We start from the raw sequence: 19,074 nt of genomic DNA, 5'->3' as shown, positions 1-19,074 counted from the left end.
AGGCCGGAACGCCTCGGGAGGAAATCCGAGGCCCTGCTCTGACGGTTACAACAAAAGCCTTCAAACCAACCGGCGTTTTCAAATTTACCACGACCCGCCCCGCCCTCAAGGCCCGGGAACTTGACCTCCTAGCCCTAAAGCCAAATCCCTGCCGCACAAGTTCCTAAGGGGACGCTGACTCCTATTTCAGCGACCCAACCACGAAAACCTCCCCAGAGAGCGCCTCCTGCCACGCCCAGGCCCGCCCATCTCCGCTCGGGAGGGAATGGAGTCTTTCTCCGCCCACCAGCAGCGCCAGAGGCCCCGCCCCATTCCCGCCACCTCATTGGTTCTGGCGACCGGCCCCCCGAGTGTCAGCTCCGGATTGGCCGCCTCGACCGCCGCTCGGCGCGCCTACCGGGGGCGCGCGGCGGGCGTGGCCACACCCCTTACGTCCGGACGCTGGGTCGCCTCGGGAGGCGCCGTAATCGCCGCCCAAAAGGAAGGAGGGCGGCTGTGCGAGGAGCTGCTATGGTGTTCAGTTCCCCGGCGGAGCCGACCGAGACGCGGCGGTCGCGGCCATGAAGGTGAGGGGACGGTGGGGCCGGCAGTCCCTCCTCGCCTCTCCTCTCCGGCTGGGGCGTCCGAAGTGCCTTCTTTTCGCCTCAGTGGTTACCCCGCCGGCACCTCGGAGAGCTCCGCTGAGGGGCGGCCCCGGCCGGCGTCTGGGGCCCTCTCCGGGCAGGGCGGAGATCCTGGGCTCCCGGCCTCTCTGAGTCCCGCGGCAGCGCCGTCTGCCAGCCCGGGGAGGGGGGAGGCCGGGCACCCGCCGTCTGCGCCGGGCCCGGGCCGCGTCCTCGGGGGCCTGAGGCAGACCCGCTGTGCTCGCCTGAGCCCTCCGAGCCTTTGCCCGCGGCGGCCCGCCCCGAGTTCTTGAGCTAGCCTGAGGGCCGGGGACGGCGCGGAGCTGCCGCAGGACGGAGGGAGAGGAGTGATGCACGGGGTCGCGAGGCGGGGCCGGGCTCGCGGGTTGGACGTGTCTCGGGACAAGCCTGCCCGACGGGTCTCCTCGTCGGCTTGACGCGGGGCCGCGACCTGGAGCGCTGGCGGACTGGGCGCGTCTCGGCGCCGCTAGGTGCGCAGCCGATCGTTTGACAGCTTGAGTTCTCCGAGGTGGGTGTGAGCGTGGGAGCATCCCCGAGAGAAGTTTAAGAAAAGGGGGGAGGCGGGTGGGATTCTGGCCTACTTCTGGAGCCGATCCTCCCCGCTCGGTCGCTGAGAGTCCCGAAGAGCTCTGTGCAGCCGTCAGTTCGGGTATTGATTCATTCGCCGAGCTCAGCACCGAGCGGGGTGTCACCAGGTGATGCTCTTTCAGACGCAGACGGTTTCCTGAGTCCCCACGGCGGGGTGGGCTTGGTGTGGGGGAGGAAAAGAGAGCGAACTGCTGGTTTGGAACTCCACCTTCCACCTTCGCGGAGCCGCGAGGACTGGCTGCGGAGGGTCGATGGGGAGAGTCCCGTGCCTGGGAGAGACTCAGCACGTGTTTCGTGATACTTTTCCTGGGTGTTAGCTAAGAGGGCGACTTGGTGAACAGAAGTAACGGAAAGCATAATCCCACCTTTTAGGAGTTTATCAATCAAAAGGGAAAACACATGCGCAAGTAACCGCATTACCAGGCAGAATGTGATGTAAGGTATCAAGAAAACGCAAAACCCGCAGGAGCAAGGAAGGCTATTTCTGGCTGCAGGAAGCAAGGAAGATTTTTGGGATGGGTAACTTTTGAACTGTGCGTTTAAACACGAGGATATTGTAAGAGCTTATTTTTAACTTCCCAGTTTCGTTATAAAATACTACTTCAACTTAGAATACCTATTAAAATGTCTAAAACTAGCTTTCTTTCCTTAAAACCATCGTCTTACTATGTTAAGACCCGGAAACAAAGCAAGGATCTTTATATATATAATTTTACCTCAAAGAATGTCAGTGTCGTCATCAATATTAAATTCATGGCCCATCAAGGAACTACATGTAGAAGGAGAGAAGTAGGGACAGGTCCAGTGTTGAAATTTTTAATCAAGTTCCTTAAAATTAGAAGTGTTTTTGAATTTAAGTGGAAGATGCTGCTTTCTGAGTTGAAATTTTAGAAACAAAGTTTGGTGGCAGTTGAAAATGTAGAAAAGATAGATATTTTATGAAGCAAGATGCAGATCTAAATAGACATCAATCTGTGCAAGATGACAATTATGAAGATACTACTTTTCATTTATGTTTTTTATGGAAAGTAGACTCACAAAACTTGAATTTCAGCTATTTATTATTTAACTTTGTTTTATATTGAAATTGTTTAATTGTGGGGTATGCTCATCTGTAGCTTTCTGGGCAAGGTTGGTGATTCCTGCTATGGAATTCTAATATGTGAATGTTCATCTAGGCAAGTACTTCTTTCAGTGGAATTAAAATTACTTTAAAAGCTGAGCAATCAGACAAGTACATCTTCACTTATAGCCAGGAGCAGCTGATTTTAGTATCTGTGTGGAAGGGGTATTTACTTTCTTCTTTTAATTTGTTTAGAAACTGATGTTTTGAAATAGGTTTTACCTCTCAAAGACTCAAGAAACTGTTTAACATTAGAGTAGCGTCTACTAAACTCCCTATAAGGGATTTAAAAATAAATCCAGATTGGTGTCCTGTATGTAATTTAATCCTCCTTCCTGTTTTTCCATATTTATATTGATCTCACCCTTAATTTTACTTAATCATTTTCATTCTTCCAAGTTCAAAATGAGATATCAAGGAAAAGGTAATCTGTTGAATGTAATTTCCTTTTCCTTTTTTTTTTCTCTGAAAGGTGAGGGAATGATGCTAAGGATCAAGTATGAAAAAGAAAACAAAACACAAACATGAGACAGGTAACATTTATGATCTCCAGCTCACTTTATTTTAAAAATCTATCAATTTAGCCAAATATCTTGCCTAAAAATATTACATTTTTAAGATGAGCATCATGTAGCCTGCTTAAGGTCCAAATGGTATGAGAGAAAGAATTTAGAATGTAGAATTCCCTGTTTTGTGGTATATGGTCTGATATCTGGTCATTGAGAGAGCAGAGTTCCCTGCATATTGTACTTCAATTGAAGCAGCAGTTTCCATAAGAAATCCTTTCACATTTGAAGGAGCATGTTTCTCAAGTGGCTCTAGTTAGAGCAAAGATTTTTGCTGATTATCTCAATTGTTTCTTCTACTTTGCTTTAAGTTCGGTAGGAAAGTTTAACCTAATTGAAATTTAAACTGTAAAACTTATTCTTTTACATCACCAGCACTAAGATTTGAAGGATTTTTTTGTGTTTAACATAAGGACATTGAGTTTCAGTAAACTGGTTGTTCAGAATTTAAAACAAAGCCCATAGTGAGTGAGTTCTCTGAGGTGCTGCAAGAATTGAATCCCTGCCTCATCCTAGTAGCTTCTTACAACATCCAAGAAAAACAGTGTTCTTGAATTTGAAACTTCTAGGTTTCTATTTAAAGTAACTGTGTAAAATATTACCATATTCAATTTAGAGTTCTGGCAAGCAACTCCTAGGAGGTGGCTTTATTGTTACTGCTGTTTACCCAGTTTAATCAGAAGCGGATGATCTAGTCTGTGAGCGTTTAGTGTCCTGCTGTTTTCAAATCCGTCAACTTACTCTTTGTCTTTGACATTTAATCTTCCTGGAAACCACCATAGCTTTCCTGAGTCTTCCTTCTAGTTTGCCTGGTCACTGTTACATTTGGTGGAGTCATTAAAAGGGATCACATCTGATGTAGTTTAGAATAGGAGTCGAAATTTGTAGTAAACTTTTTATTAATTCTTTAAATAGAGCATTTAGGAAGTATTTTCTCCCCAGGGATTCTAAAAGCACATTAGATCAGGCACATGCTCTGACGCTCAATCAAAGACAGCTGAACCTTGAGGCGTGTTGAAAACTCTGGCACTCTTCCAGAAAGAAGGCTGGGCTACTGTTTTTGTGAAGAAACAGTACATTTCCTCTTGCTTTTGTTGACTGAAATGGTGATTGAGAATGGGTTTATGTTGTGTGAATCTGACTGAGGAATCAGAGTGCTTATAAAATTGGTAGTCTGTTGTTATGGAAATAAGTGTCACAGTACTGGAAACCGTCAGTCTTGCTCTCCTGCAAATTGTTTAGGTTTGTGGCTAACATGCCCTCCGCTCCTTTATACTGCTACAGAGGGGAGGGAATTTCTAATTCATTCTCTGGGAAGGAACAGTAGAGGAGGAATGCTTTCAGCCTTTCTGCTACTAGAGAAAGAAGAGGAACTTTTGTGTCAGTGAGTTTTAGCCAAAGAGCTAAACATGCTTGGCTCAGTACTTTCTGGGAACTCCTCAGATCTGTCTTCCTGTGGAAGGATGGCAGTCTGGTCTCCTAGATGATAAGCTCCTGTCTCTCAGCTGTGCCAGTGACTGGGTGGCATATTATCAAGACCAAATAGCTGCAGAGCTAAAGTCATGTTCTCCACTTGGTGTTATTAGTAAAAAATCAAACATTTAAATTTCTATTTGTCTGATTTCTTAATTAGTTCCAAATTGGGAGTGAAAAAAAGGTAGTGGTATTGGTGCCCTAAAATTTTGGTGCACTGGCTTTGAAAAAAGCACGAGAACTGGCATCGGATACCAGAATAATGTGAAGAGATGTAGGTGTCTGGGGCAGGGCAGATAGGAGGCTTTAGAATGTAATTTTTGACTATAGGCCGTGTAAGTTTTTAATATGATGCCTGGTTCTTAACCAGCCAGGCACGCCATGGTCCTATGGCTGATCTATTCGGGAGCAATTTTGGCCTAAGGGGGTGTGTAGGAAAGGGATTAGATTATCAAGAAAAAGTCATTTATTTTCAGTAGTCATTGACGGCTAGAAAATAAACTGTAAATACAGCTAAATTCCCTGAGCTAGGAGTTTTGTGCCAGTCATAGGTAAATAGTTACTCTATTCAGTTATTCTCTCTGTTGTTTTTGAATTACATTCATGGTCAAGGGAGGAAATGTAGCTATCTTTACAGATTATTGTTCCTTTTAACCTCTTGGATTCATGTGGTTTAGCCAGTAGAGTCCTACTCTCAACCATGGTCCCAAGTAGGATTTAGAATTGTTAGAAGCCCAGATCATAGCTTTGGTTTTCAGAGGTCAGACCTTGGCTTCACTCATGGAAGGGTAGTGGATTTTTTTTTTTTTAATCAAATAAAAGATGGATGGTGACCCTTACATAAGGAATACACCTCTTTGGTATTGAGGCAGAGTAACAACTCAGTGAATTTACTGCAAATTCAAAAGCCAAAGTGCTGCGCCTTGTGTACTGTCTGTCTAGGAATTGGGTTTGCACAGAAAATCTGGGAGGAGATGGAGTAGTTTGGAAAATATGCTTCAATCTTACTACCAAAAGGTGAGCAACAAGTGAATAAAAGACAAATAAGGGAATGGAGGCTGATTAAACTGGTGAAAGATCTTAGAGGACAGGAAGACAGAAATGGAAAGAGAAAGAACATGAACTTGAGTCTTTAAAGCTTTTAGAGGGAGGATGCAAAAAGAGGGAAGCTTTTTGGTTATTACCCTAGCAGATAACTGGGCTCCCTGACGAAGTGTGACAAAGGCAGAGAGTCAAGAGCCCAGAGGATAAATTGACATCTCCCCTATTCTTCCCTACCCCGCTTCAAGAGTCCACATTCAGTAAACTGTTGGGAAGATGCTGTCTTAAATCGTTCCCTAATTGCTTTTATATAGATTCTGTCACTTGAAAATTGGGACTGTTATATCAAGTAGCAACAGAAAATTTGGGCAGATTTGAGATGGGAAGATCGGTGTAGGACACTTCAAGCATTTTTGGGTGAACATCAAGGTGACACTTGTTAGGTAGGGATGCATGTGCCCTGAGGGGACATGCAGAAGAAACTTGGGAAATTGGGACTTTAAGAGAAAGTGCAGGAAAATGAAGCATACTAAAAGAGGCAGGGAGATGGAGCCCAAGCCTGGGGGGATTCGTCTTCTGGGTGGATTCTTCAACTCAGAGGTGAACAAGGACAAAAATAGTTTAAACAATGGCTGTTTTTTGAAAGACCCAGAAATCAGTGTCTTTCTCCTAATATTGAAGATTTCACACAAGAAAACATGTAAAGGAATAAGTTAGGAAATAAAAATTTGGGCCAAAAAGCAAAGAGCAAATAAAATGAAGAAAGGCACCAAATTCCAGCAAAAGTTCCAGGCCAATAGGTGAAAAGGAAGTAATGTAAGAATCAGATTAAATTGTTGAAAACTTAGCTGAGCCCTTCTGAAGGGATTAGGGGAAGCCATAGAGGGAAGGGAAACACCAGAGTCTTGTCCCACTGCTGCGGGGGAACAAAAGGAGCTAGGTTATGAGGAGCATGCGGCTGAGGTGTTGGCCCTAGAACTCTAGAGGCACGGGCCTCAGAAGTAACCATGACTCCTTCCCCTCAGGAATCTGCTGAGAGTGATTCTGCAGCAGAAACCATGTAGGCAGGAAGGAGAAATCCCCTAGACTAAGCAGGTGTTAACCTTTTAACCTTGGCTGTAGATTGGAATCACATGGGGATTTTAAAAATATTTTGATGCCCAGGCTGTACCTCAGACCAGTCAATCTCTGGGGCTGGGACCCAGGGACATCAGTATTTTTTAAGGCTCCTCTGGTGAGTCCAACCACTGTCTTAAGGACAGTTTCACAGGCTTAGGCAGTTTCTTAGCAAGAGACAGTGATAGCAGTCCCTGTGGTACAGGACTCAAAATATTGGCTCTGAAGAAGTTAAGGAGGTCGAATCACTAAATAGATCACTTTCAGTTCAGCACTGAGGTGCCAGAAAACACGGGGCTTCAAGGGGAAATGGAAATTAAGTTTTTAATGGGGAAGTTCACATGTTCCGCTTTGTCGGCCCGGGGTTTGCTGGCTTAGATATCGGGTGTAGACCTGTGCACCACTTGTCAAGCCATGCTGTGGCAGGCATCCGACATATAAAGTAAGGAAGATGGGCACAGATGTGAGCTCAGGGCCAGTCTTCCTCAGCAAAAAGAGGAGGATTGGCAGCAGGTGTTAGCTCAGGGCTAATCTTCCTCAAAAAAAAAAAAAGTGCTGGATGGGAAATAAAGGTACTTCGAATAAAACTAGTGACTGGAGTGGCCAGCCTGGTGGCATAGTGTTTAAGTTCATGCACTCTCCCTTGGTGTCCCAGAGTTTGTGGCCCGGATCCCGGATGCAGACCTACACACTGCTCATCAAGCCATGCTGTGGTGGCTTCCCACATACAAAATAGAGGAAGATTGGCATGGATGTTAGCTCAGGGAAAACCTTCCTCAAGCGAAAAGAGGAAGATTGGCAACAGATGTTAGCCAGGGCCAATCTTCCTCAACAAAAAAACCTGCCAAAAACAAAACAACAACCCACTAGTGACTGGGGCTTCCACTGTTTCTAATTTCTGAACTTTTAAGAGGGCTGGAATGTTGCAAATGCTACTGTCAGAGGATAACAGTATACATAGATAGATTTATCCTTCAGTATAATGCTAAGAGTATTCTTTTATTGGGAGATTTTGTCCAAATTTAAGTTCACAGATCTAAGGGGGCTAAAACCTAGATTTTTCAGTGTTTCCTCTTTCCCTCCGCTATACTCTTTGGCTGAGTTATACCAAATATTAGGTTATAGCAACATATTTTTGCCTGGGCCAACACTTCGGGGCTTGACTTGGGCTTTGTTTTTTAATTTTAGTTTTATAATGAGATGGCTGAAAGTAGATGGAAGTGTTCTTTTCATTATTTTCCGTTCTGGGGAATGAAGAGGAAATTCCCTCCCTTTTATAGAAACGTGAGGAATGGGATGAAATTGTTACCCTCCAATATTGATGTCTATACAGAGATTCCACCTGTTTTCCCAAAATAAATCCTCCTGTTGCCTTAACCAGAGCTGTGAATATTTTCAGCCTAGAATTTTAATGATCATACTCATTAATATGGTTTGAAACTTGTATCCTTCTTTAACTCTAGTTGTAAAACTGATTTCTGGTATAAAAAACAAAATGTGTGACAGTGCTGTTTTTAAAAGGGAGTATCTGGGGCCGGTCCTGTGGCCAAATGGTTAAGTTCATGTGCTCTGCTTCAGCGGCCCAGGGTCTCGCCAGTTTGAATCCTGGGTGTGGACATGGCACCGCTCATCAAGCCATGCTGAGGCGGCATCCCACATGCCACAACTAGAAGGACCCACAACTAAAAAAAAAAATACACAACTATGTACCCAAGGGGCTTTCAGAGAAAAAGGAAAAAAAAAAGGGGGGAGTATTGTTTGAGATTTTAAGCCCACTGGATCAGAATCTTTTTTACCTTTATTACTCTTTCTCAACAAGACACAATTTGGACTTGCTAGGTAGCACACAAAATTTAAATAATGTTGCATTGCCTTTAAAGAGGTAATATAAAGAAACTTTTTACACAGTTAATTACTCATCAGTCATGGTGGTGGAACTAGATGCTGTGGAAGAAGTTCACTTGAGTTAGGGAGACAACATAACCCAGGAATCAGAAGGGGGATAAAAGCTAACACAGCTGTTTAATGGTTTAGTAGCTAGGTCAGCAGCAAGCTGAAGCTTCTCAAAAACTTCTTTAAACTCTTGGAACAAAGAAAAGTTTATCTCGGTGTTACTTTCTGCAGTTAAGGTATCCCCCCCAAACTGTTATGTGCAGATTTAATTTTTAAAACGTTTTCCATTGTTTTAAGAGCTCACTGTTCAAAGCACTGTGGATGAATCCTTTGCTAAAAGAACACTCAGTTTAAGTGAACTGTTAGTAAATCTGGATTTTCATGCTTTTATGTTTAAATGAACCATGGCTCTAGAGTCTGAGGTATGTGTTTATTTAAAGGTATGAACTATTAATTTAACCTGACCTTTAAAAGCATCGCTATTTCTTAAGAATTATAGAGTATGAAGCCATATAATACTTAAGTCAGTCACCCTGATACTTAAGACTGTTTGAACCTTGTATTGTGGTTTCTTATTGCTTTACCTACTCTTTTCCTTATATTTAATATAGCATTATTTTTGTGGGTAGTAGCAAGAATAGCACGATCCTTCTACAGCATTCCATATAGCCTTTTAAGGATGTTAAAAAAAATTTTTTTAAAGAGCTTGTTGGAGAAACAGTAGATGTTTGACAGAGATAATAAAATAAATGAAACTGTATGATTGTCATGTGCTGCCATTTTAACTAGTAAGACCTCACCTACCTGGACTTCCCATTACCTATCACATTATCTAGAGTCTAGAATATGCTTAAGAATTAGGACAAGGGACAAAAGCCGATTGGTTCCAAACACTATAGCATTTATACTTTAAGCATGGGAAAATGCCTTGAGCCCTCACTGAAAATGATATTTGTATATATACTTCTAACAAGCGCGGTTATCAGGTTTCCGAGTCTGAAGTTGGAAAGGGGACAGGTTGCTAGAGCTGTAGGTGTAGTGACAGCACTGGTGGCTCACAGGGAAGAGAGGAAAAAACATGAGGCAATACATTAGTTTCAGGCCATTTGGTGGAGTGGCAAATAGCCCTTACACCTCGAGAGGTCATTTTGGTTGAGTCATCAAAAATTGTGTTTAGTATTTTCAATTTGAAAAGGTAGGATAACTGCTTCTTAAGAATATTTTCCTTAGTGTCAAATTAATATATTTTTTATAAAAATTTTGGAAAGTAGAGAAAAACTTAAGAAAATAAATTATAGGAGTTACATTAAAAATCTAGAGAGAGCTTCACTTGACCTTTTGATATTTTTCCAGTCACTTAAAAATATATTTTTTTATTTATGTAGGCCGTAGTTTATTATGGCCAGCTACAAATGGGAGAACAGAAGTTTAATGAAATTCAGTAATGTGAGTTTATATTCTTTCTGCTGAATGACAGCTGGGTAAATCAGCCCCAGCGCAGTTGCCAGTTTAAGGGCGCCAGATAGAATCCAGGCCACTCAGTTACATTTGAATTTCAGATAAACAATGGACAATTGTTTTGGTATAAGCGTATCCCAAATATTGCGCAGCACGCACTTCTAGCCAGTCTTTTTCCTATGCATGTGCACATGTATCTCTGAGTGTATGTAGGTTTGTTTGTTTTTTTTACAAGATTGTGTTCATTTTGTCTTTTCCTTTTGTTTAACGAGTATTCTTAATGCCAAATATTCTTTGCAAATGCCAGGAAATTGTCTCTTTCCAAATTGCTTGAAATTTTGACACTTAAAAGAATAATCTGAAAGTTATTTAGAGCAAATATACCTCTCCAGAATGGCATTCTCTGAGGATCCCAGAGAAACCAGGTTCCACTTAGCTTTAAACTCTGGTCCCTACTTGTGTTCTTTTTTAGGCGGGTGCCACGTCTATGTGGGCTTCATGCTGTGGGCTGCTGAATGAAGTCATGGGAACCGGAGCTGTCAGGGGCCAGCAGTCAGGATTTGCAGGAGGCACTGGTCCATTCAGATTTACACCAAATTCTGATTTTTCCACTTATCCACCAGCACCTACAGAAGGGCCTAATATAGTTTGCAAAGCCTGTGGACTTTCATTTTCAGTCTTTCGAAAGAAGGTGAGTTAGATAAAATTTTACATACAAAAGACATGAATTAGAATTCTTGATTGTATGTTATTTTGAATACTAATGAATGTTTATTTCTTTTTAGAAAAATATCAGAAAGTTAGTCCTATTAATCATTTCCCATTTAGAAAAGTACTCAGTTGAAGGGACTGTATCACTGCTCAGGTTTTCCAACTAGACGTATTACTTGTCACATTGCTCAGGCATTCTTTCCCTTGAGTTCTGTACTTTGATTCTTCCTGATGATGCTTATGTTCTGAAGCAAGAGATTTAATTAGTCTGCAATTTTGTTCAGAGATGATTTACTATAACTGATCTCAAATTTCAAAAAATGTGTCCCCATCCATATTCTTAACTCAAGTGAAGAAATGAGTATATTAAGGTAACTAAATACTGTTTAGAGATTCACCATGAAACACTTGGGCTAAGACAGTTATTTTCTCTAGGAGAGAAAATCATTCTCTTTGAGAACCATCATCTTGCTATGCCATCTCACAGTCTTTGATCATCAATTCAACCCTTTGAAATACTTACGGAACAAGGTGGTGTTTGTGGCAGCAACATGCCAAGCAGAAATGACCACATCTTAGTGGCTTCTGTAAGCTTTGCTACTAGAATGGCTTTGATTGGGATTAAAGCTCTGTAGGGTACAGACTACTGTATTAGTGGGGTCCTCTGTTTGCTTGGATTGACTTTGAGAGATCAGTTGTCTTTCTCTTTCCATCTGTTATGTTTTTGTCCCCTTCTGCAAATGGGGAAATTGTTTGCATAGGAAAAGAGCAGGAAGAGTTTGTAGTTGTGCTTTCTGTTTTATGTGGTTCAAGTCAGCGCTGTTCTGCTAATTACATGTTTGCCTCAAGGAGTGGAAAGGTTTTAATTCATTAACACAAGAGTGTATGTTTTTCTTAAAGGGCTGTATTTGAACTTCTGTGAATCCAAACTGCCTCAGCAGTGACTGTTTTGATTTTCATGGCTTTGGGAATACAAAAATGCCTGTAAGAATAGTCTGGTGCCATGGGGGACTTGATAAGAACCAAAATTGAATTTTAATATAAGGCAAAAAGAAAACTAGTGCTTTCACAATGGCTTGTATCTGGCTATCATTAAATGCTTCTTTTCTATCTGTTTCTTCAGCATGTATGTTGTGACTGCAAGAAGGATTTTTGCTCTGTTTGTTCAGTCTTACAAGAAAATCTCCGTAGATGTTCCACTTGTCACTTATTACAAGAGACGGCCTTTCAGCGCCCTCAGTTAATGCGACTGAAGGTGAAGGATCTACGGCAGTATCTCATTCTTAGAAACATACCGATCGATACCTGTCGGGAGAAAGAAGACTTGGTGGATCTAGTCCTGTGCCATCATGGGCTGGGCTCTGAGGACGACCTGGACACGAGCAGTCTGAACTCCTCAAGGTCCCAGACTTCTAGCTTTTTTACACATTCATTTTTTTCAAACTATACAGCCCCCTCTGCTACTGTATCTTCGTTTCAGGGAGAGCTTATGGGTGGAGACCGGACCTTAGGATCTGGAGCGTTGGCACAGGTATGAGGGCATAATTACCCCAAGGGCCTGGCACATCTACCCTTGGCCTTATAGTGAGGGCTTTAGGGCTTGATGAGTCCTTGCAGGAACAGAGGTTCCACAAGCTGCTGAACTCTGCGCTCACAGGCTGTCCTGATGGGAGTCGTGGCCCCAAAGTCAGCTATGTGAAGGTCTCCAAAATAGCTCATCAGTCTCTTGACCTTAGTTACCTCATTTTCCCTTCCTTATATAGTTAAATACTAACTGCTGAAATAATGACTGTGAAAAGTAGCATAGAAACATTTGCAGGACTATTTGTGTGTCAGTGACCATGGAAACAATAGTGTAAGTTGACCTAATGCCCAGTGGCCTTGCTACAGTAAAATTGTTTTTATTTAGATAATGGGAAATAGCCATCCAAATTAGTGAAAGAATGTGGTTATGTACTAATTTTAAAGAAATGACAGTGCAGAATATTGTCCCAGTGAGGTCCTTGGGCATCCTGATTGAATAACATGCAAGTGTTTGTAATTAATTTTCAATTTGTATATATGAATGATTGTAAAATGCTGAAATAATTGTTTTGAACATTTCTGTCCACATTTAATTGTCTTCTCTGAAGGAGTTAAAAGCAGAGGGAAATTGGTCTAGTTGCCTTTTAAATAGTCATAAATTAGATAAGTACAAATTAGGAGTTTTATTCTTTTCCGAAATGAGAGCTGGCATAATTATGATGCAAACATAAGATCCATCTGACTTCTGTGCCACTGTTGGATGTCTGATACCACTTGGGAGGTCTGGGTCTTTGGATGCTACAGTATGGCGCTTATGAACCAGTGGGGTAGAGTATTTGAAACTGGAAACTGACTCAGGCTGTCGTAGAGCTATGGTCAATAAAGTCGGAAGAAAAAAATGGGAAAGAAGTGCACATAACCCAAATCAAAGGGATTTCTGTTCTTCCTAATGAAAGACTACCTTTGATTGGTGAGGAATTTCGAAAATCTAGAACTAGCATCAGCCATCAGTGAAGAAGTCTTAGAGAACATTTGTTTTTCTTTTTTTAATTAAAAAAATTTGTTTTTAAAGCTTGGCTCCTGAGCTAATAACTGCCAGTCTTTTTTTAAATTTTTTTATTCTTCTCCCCAAAGTCCCCCAGTACATAGTTATTTATCCTAGGTGTGAGTGCCTCTTAGTTGTGCTATGTGGGACGCCGCCTCAGCATGGCCTGATGAGCGGTGCCATGTCTGCGCCCAGGATCCAAACCAGTGAAACCCTGGGCCTCCAAAGCGGAGTGCGGGAACTTACCCACTCAGCCACGGGGCCAGCCCTAGAGAGCATTCTTTAGAATTGGAATGTCCAAGTATGATGTAGGATTGAGATCTTTTCAAAGCAAATGCCCCTGACACTTGGGCTGATTTTAGCCCTTTAGTTTCCACCTGTACCTTAGAGGTTCCAGTTAAACCAGCCATATGCAGGTCCTTTGATAATGACGCAGTGCAATTCCATACGCTTATGGCTTTGGCATTCCCTGATAGGATTTTCCTTGGGGAGTTAATACTCTGGTTAGGTTTTACAAATTCACACACACATAGGAATCTGGTTTTTGAGATAACTTTATGGAAGGTAGGGCCCAGCCCTTTGGGAGGGGCAGAGGCATGCAGGATTCAGAGAAGTTGTGGAATATGCCAGGTGTTGCAGTCATTCTTGGGAGAGGACCTATGGAAAGTCTTTCTCCAGTGATAAATACGGGTTGATACTGTTAGGAAAATATGATTCCTGACCTAATCAGATCCATTATGTCTATAGGTACAAAGTGAAGTAGCTTCAGCAAACACAGAAGATGATGATGATGATGACGATGACGATGAGGAGGAGGAGGATGAGGATGAAGATGATGAAGGAAACTTGGAGGAGCGGGTGAGATCTCCTATAAAATTTTGTTTCCCTGACATGTCAACCTGGCAGGCAGTTAAAATGTCTTTGTGGACTTTTGCTAGATTAGGACAGGGTGTTTCTTCTGTTTGGATGTAGCACAATATAGAAAACACTTCAAGGACTGAGGAGAGGTCTGGGAAGAATGTCCAGGGCCAGTGGTGACTATAGGGTGAGGGGAGCATGCCATTTTCCTTGCTGTGGGGAGGTCTGGATTTGCAGGAGCAGAGGTAATGGAAGCGCTCTCTGATTTCAGACGCCTGGCCTCTCTAAGAAAAGAGTGAGAGCTTCGCTGTCTGACCTGTCAAGTCTGGACGATGTGGAAGGGATGAGTGTGCGCCAGCTGAAGGAAATCCTGGCTCGGAATTTTGTCAACTATTCTGGCTGTTGTGAAAAATGGGAGCTGGTGGAGAAAGTAAACCGGTTATACAAAGAGAATGAAGAAAACCAAAAGTCATGTAGGTTTCTTTTTTCTTTTTTCCCCTATAGATCCTTCCTTAGGCTTTTAAAAACTGAGCTATTTTGGTCACAAATAAGTCAAATTTATTTTTGAGAAAACTATGCATCCTTTTACTGAGTATGAATTAGTTATATGAACCTGTTTATAGATCTGTTAAATAGTAAGTTCATTATGTGATGTGGGCTCTCAGACTACCATTGCCACGTGAGTTAGGCAATCATCTGTTCAGTCTGATTTTCCTTGCCATAATTTGTTAGAACTCTAATGAAATTCATTGTCTCTAGAAAAATGATTGTTTTGTCACTAACTCCTCCGGCAGGCTAATACTTTGGTTATTTCAATAGTAGCTTTTAAATCCTAACAGTGGAAAAGAAAGTTCCATAGAGCCACGGTAGTTAAGGAGTTCTTAGCATCAAGTATGAGGAGTTTCTTTGTAAGTCACAGAAAGCTGAAGTCAAGAACTTCTGTTATTGATGAAGCATGGAGCAGAAGTCCTCAGCAGATAATAGTGCCAAGCCATAGAGCACTTACAAGCAAGAAAAAAAGAATTCAGTGGTGTTCAGCCTGACAAATATTATGTTCCTATCTAGACTGAAGCAGTCCTCACGTCATTTCTCACAGCCTGGGAAACGGTATTCTGGCAGTGAGGGGAGAAGTCAGTTTACTTAGTAGATGTAAATGCCAGCTGTGTGCTGGGAGTGCATGGCCATTTGCACTCTCCAGGAGTGCATGGTAGAGCAGGCCACGGCATGCATGGTTGCCAAAGTGCCTTTCTCAGTTAACTCACTGCTTAATCTATCCCTGGTCTAATCTCCAGGCTTGTGGAATACAGGGTGTGTTTTGAGCACAGCTGGAATACTTTCCTAGTTTGACTGGCTTCAGCCACTTATGCCGAGATTCACCCCAATAGCCTAGTCTAATCTGCTTGACAGACTCTGGCTCCTCTGCTTTATGCTCAGAAATTCTAAGTGTTAGAAGGAACCTTCCACACAGGAGAGGAGACCAAGGCCCAGATTCTGATTTACTCTCAAGAGCCCTCTAGTGTCTTCTCCATCAGCTTATCTGTCATCTCGTCCCATGAATCCTTTCTCCTCAATCCCCAGGAGTGGAATGGGCTATGAACTAAGACCCCAGATTACAAGACTCTTGACATGGCACTGTTTATTTCTCTTAAATCCAGAGACTACTGGCCCTTTAAGCTTGAATTCCTGTTCTTTCTAACCGTATTCGTGATTCCCCTCCATCCCCTCTATGACCTATAGAAAGGGAAGCCTCAGTGTCCGTAGCTCTATGGCCAAACCCCAGACTGAGATGAACTTTTTAAATTCATTCAGCACCTTTCTTATTCAGAGCCTAGATTTTCTTAGAACCTAAATCTGGCCACAGAGCCAGGATGGCCTATCCCTTCTGAGTTAGACAGACTTTAGCAGTACCAGGGTGGCTGGGAACACAGATGGCTTTTGAGATGCTTCTAAGGCTGGGGTTGTGGGTGCCTTCTCCCAACTACAGGCTACTTGATGTACGACTCTTCATAGCTTTCCTATCAGTGTGGAAATAAAGCTCCTCTTTCTACTGAGATGAGGCTCCGGAGACTGCAAGTTTCCTAATGCCACATAATTGGGCTGGAAATTCCAATGTTCTGACTCTGAGGCCCATATGTACGACAACCAGGGTTTCTTCATTTTTATTTACAGAAATAATCTATCCTTATCACAAAAGCCTTGAATTATATACAGATATAAAATAGAATTAAATAGCTAACATTTGTTGGGCACTTCCTACCTGGCCTTAAGCCAAGCATTTCTCATTTATTCTTCACAAAACTCTGAGATGTAGGCATTATTATTATTATTGCCATTTCTAGTGGAAGGAACCAAAGTGTAGAGAAGTTGGGATTATTTCTCTTACAACACTGGGCTCATTCTGGGCCTGCCGTGGTCACAGCAGGTGACTTCTCAGCCTCCATCAGGTGGCTGTGCCCGAAGCCCCAGCACTCTATTGCCTTTCAGATGGCGAGCGGCTGCAGCTGCAGGACGAGGAAGATGACAGCCTGTGCCGTATCTGCATGGATGCCGTCATCGACTGCGTCCTGCTCGAATGTGGGCACATGGTCACCTGTACCAAGTGTGGCAAACGCATGAGCGAGTGTCCCATTTGCCGGCAGTATGTGGTACGGGCCGTGCACGTGTTCAAGTCCTGAAGCCGAGCCTCTCCCCAACAGGACACTTGCCCCAAGCTTGAGCCCAGGCATTTCAATGCACAGAAGGGACTGGATACTTAGTGTTCAAAGGCTGAAACTATTTTTAAAAATTATTTTCACTACTAACTGGGGACAGAAAGATCCATCCTAAGTTGCAGCAACTTTGGTCCATGCTGTATGCCTGTCAGCCTGTGGACATGCTCAGTTTCCCAGGTTCTTCCGGGCTTCATCACACATCCACAATCACTAATTACTGAAGTCAGACTGCTTACAACTGCTCTCTTTGGAGGACATTTATCCTGTTCTCTTATTTCTCCTTCATCCTATTTTTAACTTAAACTACTCAGATGTTTGAAACTTCTGTTCTTTGGATGAGATCACTGTCCTCAAGTGGCCGACATGGTTCACACTGAGCAGTGGCCCTTCTGAATGTTCACTTTATTAGTCATGTATATTTAAAATGCTACTATTTGATGAATGTAAGTTTCCACATTGTTTCTATTTCTGCGTTTAAACGTAACTGGGAACAACTGACATTCTATAGTCAACTGCCAGGGCCTTAGACTAAACATGTCCATTCCTGTTCAGGTACAGCTTTTTATAGCAAGGGCTGCATCTAGCTTCTTTCATTAGAAAAGTGTGTGTGTGTTAAATTCTTTATTAATGTGTAATCAGTTTACAATGTTTTGTATAGTGAAAGTGTATTTTCCCGCTAGCTAATTTGAACTTTAGGAATAAAATTAGATTTTAAAATATGCTTTTGTTTACATTGTCCTGGTCAGTTCCTAATTCACTTGGGTACAGCATAAATGAGTTGTCTGTGCCTAATCTCACTACCTTCTTAAGAGATGGGAGCACCTTCAAAGATGTTGCAACGATCTACCTTTGCTGCTGACTTACCAGCAAGGTTAACTACTGACTTGCTATTTACCATGACTAGGTTTCATGCTGGGTGCTTGATGGTCACCTCCAGCATCTGAAATAGATACTGTCTTGCTTTGCAAATGGGGAACCTGACCTCTGAGAAGTTAAAGAACTTGTCCAACTCTCAGTTAAAAAGTGGCCACGTCAGAATTTGAACCTAGCTCCGATGCCAATGATTTTTCCTTAACTCTGCCAATACCACATAGTAAATGAGAAACCTGAGACGTGAGCTTATGCAAAAAGGTCTTGGGGGCCAGCCTGGTGGCACAGTGGTTAAGTTCACGTACTCTGCTTTGGCTGACTGGGGTTTGCTGGTTCTGATCCCAGGCATGGACCTACACACCACTTATCAAGCCATGCTGTGGCAGGCGTCCCACATATAAAATAGAGGAAGATGGGCACAGATGTTAGCTCAGGGCGTCTTCCTCAGCAAAAAGGTGGGTGTTAGCTCAGGGCTAATCTTCCGCAAAAAAAACAAACAAACCAGTTCTTAGGACATGATCTGAAATCTCTTCTATGTCTAACTCTAATCAGGGTGGATTTTGGGGTTGAGTTGAGACAACCTGTGGATTAATTCTCATTGCTAGCAGACAGGTATGCTTTTCGGAAATGCCTAACTTCTCAGCCGAGTCTGGTTGGGTTTTATCTTTTGACTCTGCAGTGGGTACTTGCTCAGGATCCATGAGTCAATCAACAGACCTGAAAATTATAGCAAGGGAGGCAGAGAGACTGCCCCTGGGCAGAAAGTTTGACTAGTTGTGAAGAAAAACATGCCTTTCTACCTTTTTTGATTTTGAAGGTAGAAGCATGTAAATCAAGGCCTTGTGGGCTACTTTCAAATACCCTTCTCTCCTGTTGCCTGCAGAGCCCAGGGTGGGTGTTGGCCACAATTCATGGTGACCAGCCTGAGCAGACTGTTTCCTCCTATAGAAGCAGGACAAGCTCAGCCCCTGCTGAAGCTTTAGGAGCACTTCCCTTGTCTGTCCTCCTCTAGAGACAGTGAAGGCCCGAATTCAACCTTCCCCACACATCACTAATTTCGTGGAGGGAAGTTTTCAAGTCCAAGCCAGTAGGGGATGCTGAACACACTGAAAGAGAAGCTGAGCAGCACGTGCTGGTTTGTCTAAAGTTAAATTAGAAAACAGATTTATTTGCACATAGTCTCAGCTTGAAACAGCTTGTTTTATGTTTCCTCTTGGATTTATATATTGTTTCAGGTACTTATTTTTAGCAAGAGAATAAAAACTGCTAATGGTGGATCTTTTTAGGTAGCGTTTTAAAGTAACCTTGGTTTAGTCAGAAACCAACCAATTTTTAGCCTAAGAGGCTTGACATTTGGAATAACCAAATTTCAAGGAACTGATTTGGCAGAAGGCATACATTTCTGTCTGGAATCTGCATTTTCTAGGTGGCATGCCATCCCTCTTTAATTTTC

General features: G+C 42.7%; 1 protein-coding gene across 3 annotated transcripts; it reads left to right on the top strand.

Annotated features, from left to right (window-relative positions):
- Positions 1 to 440: 440 nt before the first annotated feature.
- RNF34 (ring finger protein 34) lies at positions 441 to 17,472 on the top strand. 3 transcript variants are annotated; one of them, XM_046640854.1, is made up of 7 exons: positions 477 to 566; positions 2,828 to 2,888; positions 10,375 to 10,593; positions 11,737 to 12,144; positions 13,930 to 14,040; positions 14,312 to 14,513; positions 16,525 to 17,472. In XM_046640854.1, exons 2-7 carry the CDS (start codon positions 2,880 to 2,882, stop codon positions 16,713 to 16,715), a joined length of 1,140 nt encoding a protein of 379 aa, XP_046496810.1. In that variant the 5' UTR covers positions 477 to 566; positions 2,828 to 2,879; the 3' UTR covers positions 16,716 to 17,472. The 3 variants fall into 3 exon arrangements, with proteins under 3 accessions (XP_046496811.1, XP_046496810.1, XP_046496812.1); XM_046640855.1 differs by lacking the exon at positions 2,828 to 2,888 and having other exon boundaries at positions 441 to 566; XM_046640856.1 differs by lacking the exons at positions 477 to 566; positions 2,828 to 2,888 and adding an exon at positions 1,014 to 1,152.
- The last annotated feature ends 1,602 nt before the right edge of the window (positions 17,473 to 19,074 follow it).

Source organism: Equus quagga, chromosome 15 (genome assembly GCF_021613505.1).
Source record: "Equus quagga isolate Etosha38 chromosome 15, UCLA_HA_Equagga_1.0, whole genome shotgun sequence".
NCBI lineage: Eukaryota > Metazoa > Chordata > Mammalia > Perissodactyla > Equidae > Equus > Equus quagga.
This window is presented reverse-complemented; position numbering and strand designations above follow the sequence as displayed.

Coding starts and splice junctions, on each gene's coding strand:
- RNF34 (XM_046640854.1), top strand. Junction 10,594..11,736: donor TTTCAGTCTTTCGAAAGAAG/GTGAGTTAGATA, acceptor CTGTTTCTTCAG/CATGTATGTTGTGACTGCAA. Junction 12,145..13,929: donor GATCTGGAGCGTTGGCACAG/GTATGAGGGCAT, acceptor TTATGTCTATAG/GTACAAAGTGAAGTAGCTTC.